The sequence below is a fragment of the Scomber japonicus genome, chromosome 12 (genome assembly GCF_027409825.1).
Source record: "Scomber japonicus isolate fScoJap1 chromosome 12, fScoJap1.pri, whole genome shotgun sequence".
NCBI classification, from domain to species: Eukaryota; Metazoa; Chordata; class Actinopteri; order Scombriformes; family Scombridae; genus Scomber; species Scomber japonicus.
In genome coordinates, this window is record NC_070589.1 from 13620327 (window position 1) to 13626054 (window position 5728).

The window sequence follows — 5728 nt, forward strand, 5'->3', positions numbered from 1 at the left end:
GAACATGGAGTGCAATTCTCTCTTCCTGTTAGGATGATGCCAAAGCTGGATGAAAATTACTATACATATTGTATATGTAGTGGCCCATGTCTAACTAATAGTTTTTTTCAACATAAGGGATCAATATCAGACACTGATCAACTATCATCCATGAAAGTAGCTTGTAAGCACCTAATCCAGCCTGATTGTGCACACATGACCAGATTCTGTGCCACCAAAATAGCACAGTGCATGACTGACATTTGCCCTTGTCTGACCAGGAAGGAGGCATAAGCGCAAATCCCAGTAATCCTTGACAACAAAATTACACTGTAGTTCTTGATCGCTACTGGCACGCCTCCTGCTCCTCCTCTCCTCCCCCTTTGGTTCAGTCACACAAATTACTGTCCAGAAAAAAGTCCTCCTGACAAAAATGTTACTTTGTGAACACATGAAATAGCATATGAAGAACTTTTCCAGGGAGATGTTGAACTATTTATCAGTAAATCTGAGAAGTACTTGTATTTCCTTGGTCTGAAGTTTGAAAGTGCCAGACAGTGACAAAATCCATACACAATGTTTGACTGGCAGAGTTTTGTGCATAATATCAATAATGTAAAGTAAAATATAACAGACCGTGCAAGATGTCATTATAGTTCATTAATAGCACTTTCAATGAAAACAAGTCTTTGCAAGCATCACACTCCCATTAAAATGATATACATTTCCTCATTAATAAAGTTACTACTTGACCTCCTTGTGTCAAACATCTATTTCTGTTTAGTCATAATCGGTTGCAGTCAAGTGATATTTTTGAAAAACAAATAACGAGCTGTCTAGTGGCACCCATAGCATGCATACAGCACCTACTGTAAAGCTCAGGCTTAAAGCTTATCTCAACTTGCTCCTGCTGCCTCTATTTCCACCCGTGGATTGTTTATGTTACATCACATACATTGAGATGGAGGCAGATGGGGTCGTGCACTTTATAGACCAACGGGTGATAAGGCCATTTAGGGTTAGTGAGTTTGCAACTGGGCAGCTTCTCTTAATCTTCATTCCCACGAATGGTTTGCCTTCCACTGGGCCGGAAGTGGATCTCATCTTCGGACTCCTCTGGCGTGGGTTCGAAGCAGTGATCAAACTTGCGCCTCAAACGTTTCTTGAGTTTGAAGGTGCGCTCAGTGTTTGAAAATGTGTATTCTTGTTCCTTCAGTTTAGCATAGTAGTCAGAAAACTTGTTGAACAGGATGGAGATGGGCATGCCGTTGAGGATGATGCCAAAGGAGATGCAGCCAAATGCCACACAGCGGCCAAGATAGGAGATAGGGACAACATCTCCATAGCCCACAGTAGAGATGCTCACCTGTAGAAAAAAAGAGTAAAGTGAATATGCTTGTATGCATGATCTATTTTTAGATATTCTTTAGATTTAACATGAAGAAATTGTGGACTTTTTCTCATTCTTCTCCCGATAAGGCAGGAGTTCATCATGGCTCATCATCATTGTGCCTTTCTGACTTTCTCAAAATGACCCTTGTCCATGGCTTCTCTGAGACTCCCATGATTCATGATTTCCATGTACTGATCATTTACTACACTGCAAGTTGAACATGAACAGAATCAAGTAAACTCCCAGGAAGGCACTGCAACACTCTCCATCTCACGATTGCAATCACTGTGTCTGGCCACAAATGATACACGTTACACAATATTAGAGGGGATTAAACACATAAGTTAACAGCTGCCACCAGATAAATAAAAAGCAAATGCTCTTAAATGAGAGTGAAAGAAAAACAGAAAATCAGGCCGATGGTGCACAAACACACTAAAGCCTGTGCATGAAAAGAAAGCAAGCAAAATTTTGCACAGTTTTAATGTTTTTATACTAAATAACACAGCAAACTTTAAATAAACTGAAACTCTTATTTAAAAGGAAAATGCTATATAAAATGTTTTTCTGCTATATTCAGGTTAATATCAAAGTTGATTTAGCCAAACAATCATTCTCAGAAGGGATTGTACCATAAGTCTTTAAATACAATCTCATCATGAGTGCATTGCTTGGTAAAGTAACAGAAATAGCATAGAATATGACTCTGATGCGGACTCTTCAATTTTGTCTTGGTCTGACTTGGCAGGCAGCACAAATCCCAGCAGGCCTAATCCTTGACACCCAAAACGCACTGCTCTGCTTGATCATACTGACACACCCTCTACTGAGATTCTCCTCTGTCTCTTCAGCACAGTAAAGAGGAACAGCTTAGTGAGGTTCATGACTAAGCTAATTGATCCGGAAGAATCTAAGTGGCAGCCATAAGGGGTGGTTAAATCGTCTATAAAGAGCACCATTCCTTGCTTTATTGATAATGACGAGCAATTCAGACATTGCCTAGCATCATATAGGCAAATGCAAGTTGGGTTTTTTTGGCACCCTGAACTTTCTTATTAAATATTATGATTCATTTTTCCTTGATTCATATACTCTTTATGTTTAGATACAACCAAGGTCATTACAAAGTCACAAACATGCCAGGTTGAATCACAAGACTACTGTGAATTAGATCACACCCAGTTAAATGAACAAGAAAGATGAAGTTTAGCCTACTCACCGCAGCCCACCACCAGGCATCTGGTATGCTGCTGAATGGTGTCCCAGGCTGATCCACCTCCACAGAGTGCATCAGAGCAGAGAAAGTGAAGATGCCCATGGCAATGAACAGAAAAAGACAACACACCTAAAGAATCACAGAAAAGTACATGTCAATAGCCGAGCCACTCATTAGCCACTTACTAGGCTACATGGTAAATTTAAACTTTACTGTAAACCCCCCTATCACAACTGATATAGCCTATATTATACATCTACATAACCCCTTATTGTATGTACAGCATTTTGAACAGGGATGGCCCCAATATAGATAAGTTGCCAAAAACTGTTTAGCCAAGAACTGACAGATACACTTATTTGAGTAATGTGACTTTCAGTGTTCACACACAGATCTCATTTATAGAAGAAATCTGTGTCAGGTCTGTAATCACATATTTTATTTGTCTCATCACAGGTGGCAGCATTGAAGGAAAAATGTACTGTATAGACAAGACAAGGGTATTCTGAATGTCTGCACAGGTTAGATTTCACAAGTCATGGATTTTGAAACCTGTTATGCTGCTAAATTAATATTTATCCCCCAGCTTACTTTGAAAATATCAACACTGTGACAATAACAAAAATAAGCTTTTCTATGGTGAAAATGTCTATACATTTTTTTATGTCCTGAATGAGCAAATTGCCAGCACTGATTATTTGTCACCTTATAAAGTTAATATAACAGCTGTGTATTTACACATCTAGCATTGTGTTTCTGGCCATCTAATGGCCACCTAAGGTCAGTCCAATATTGAGTCTCTTTTAAACTCTGCTTTTGGTCTCTACCAACTCCTGAAGATATATCTGGGTCTTCAGCTGCCAAATTCTCCATTATCCACCAGCTAGTCACTAGCTTTGTCTGTCTTTGTGGTGCTGGGGTAAGAAGCATATAGTGGGTATTTAGAGCTTTTTTGATTAAAAATACAAACAAAACAAAACAAAACAGCTGCTCCCTACAGCTGCATATGATGGTAATGAGTGTGGTGAGACTGAAAATACACAGTAAAGGTGCTAAAACAGGTGATAATTCTCACAAGCAATCACTTTCATATTGCTAGCATGGAACTTACATGTTTTCCCTGTTTTATTTATGCATATTTCTTCAGTTAAAGATGTTCATAAAACATGTTTTTGTGTTTGATATTCCTACTACCATTCCTACATACCTGCTCAGAGCATTGGCGGATGGTAAAACCAAATGCCCTCATGCCTGTAGAGTGACGGGCAAGCTTCAGGATACGGAAGATGCGCATCAATTTGACGACCTTGAGCACCTTGCTGACTTTACTGACCCTTGCCATGGTCTTCAAGTCTTCCTGTGCACCTGCGTCTTCGGAGTCTATAACAAACGTCTCAAAAATGATTTGGATGAAATAGGGCATAACAGCCACCATGTCAACAAAGTTGAGAGCACTCTTCACAAAATGTTTAATGTCAGATGTGGTGAACAAACGCAAAAAGTACTCCAAGGTGAAGAAAAGGATGGAGCAGACCTCCACCCACTCCATGTAGGTTTTGCCTGCGAGTTTGTACTGCCTGAGTTCCTTCACTGTATTCAATGTCATGGCAACAATAGAGATTAGCACAAAAAGACTAGAAAACACTGCAAAGGCTTTTGCTGCCAGTGAAGAGTAAGGATTCTCCATCAGGTCCCAGAGGAGCTTCCGAAAATATCCAAGGAACATGTTCTTGTAGGCCGCGTCATCCTGATGAGGCTTGATCTCATCAATCAGCTCCTGGTTGACCTTCAGTTGGTCTCTGATGTCGTCCACTTTCTCCTCAAACAGAATACGGCAACACCTGAGAAGAAGAAGAAAAGTTATTCCTCATTTTTCACAAATAATTGTTTTCAAAATCCGGCTTGAAATATACAAACAACAACCAGCTAACAGGCAACTACATGCAGCTACACATAGTGAGTATCAGTATCTAAAGCACACCTTGGAGTGTCCTTCAATTTCAGCCCCCAGAAAGACATCTCTTCCTCAAAGTTGACAGGACAGAGGCTTTCCATCACCCACAGTACACTGCTGCAGTAAAAGTGGAAGATGTAGTGGAAAAACATGGGGTCCCTGTCAAAAAAGAACTCATTGTTCTGAACATTGTAGTCGTCACAGAGTGCCAGACGCTTGACAGGATCATCACAGAGAGCAAGGACTCCAATCCTGGTTTTTGGATATCGGAGGACCAAATGCTTCGGTATGTGAAACACCTTTCCGCCCACGTTGAGGTTCACAATGTTTGATTTCATTGGGTTTGGTAGATCTTTGATCAGCTTTTTTTTCACTTCCTTCTTTACATCTGGAGTGTCAAGGTTGTCCATAGATGTCCATGCTTTCACAGAGCTGTCCTGTGAAAAGGGGAATTCACACTCTTCTCCGTCAACACTCTGTGATAAGCTCATTTCCCGTTTTATAGTGGCAAAAAGACTGGAGCGGCGCTTTTTGAGCACCTTTACCTTGGGCGGCAAATTCTCCATTTTGGCGGCTCTTTAGAAAACAGACCAACAAAAAAGCTCTATACCAAGTTGAGAGAGGAAGTCACTGAACACTGACAACAATATTCCACAAGATCTCCATTTAAGCAGGATGTTGTCCTCTGAAAAAATCTGCCAACAGGTTGAAGTAAAGATGAAGGAAAAACCTACTGTGTGTCTCTTAGCGTGCAAGAAGATCAACTGCATGAGTTAGGGATTCAGCCTCCTCACTGATTCTCTAATCCTATTGCTGTTCTTTCTGTTCAAACGCAAGTTAAAAATACTGTTCACAAGGATTAGTGTTGTGATTTAAGGCTTTGAGTTCTGAGAGAGGAGGAAAGGCGCAGTGAGTGGTGTGATGACACCACTGCATTACTAACTAGACTGTGAAGAGCTTTTGCACAAGAAATTCATATTAGGTACTGGTTAACTCCAATTATATTTTATCTGAACTTACTGTGAAGAGTTAAAATAAGCTTGGCTTTGTATCTTAAATCCACAGAATTTAGTATTTAGATAGCATTATCTCTGTTTTTCCTCTGTGTTCCCAAGAGAATAATTCATTTGTCCAATTCAAAATAAAGTCAAGTTAAAATAACAGATAGTCAAATTATGATTATACA

The 5728-nt window shown here is 39.9% G+C and overlaps 1 protein-coding gene across 1 annotated transcript; it reads right to left on the reverse strand.

Moving 5' to 3' along the window:
* Nucleotides 1–1027: 1027 nt before the first annotated feature.
* Nucleotides 1028–5108, reverse strand: si:rp71-39b20.4 (potassium voltage-gated channel subfamily V member 2). The gene is made up of 4 exons (XM_053330570.1): nucleotides 4570–5108; nucleotides 3796–4429; nucleotides 2592–2717; nucleotides 1028–1345 (listed from the first exon to the last, which is right to left on the reverse strand). The coding sequence occupies exons 1-4, from the start codon at nucleotides 5106–5108 to the stop codon at nucleotides 1028–1030; spliced, it is 1617 nt and encodes a 538-aa protein (XP_053186545.1).
* Nucleotides 5109–5728: the final 620 nt, after the last annotated feature.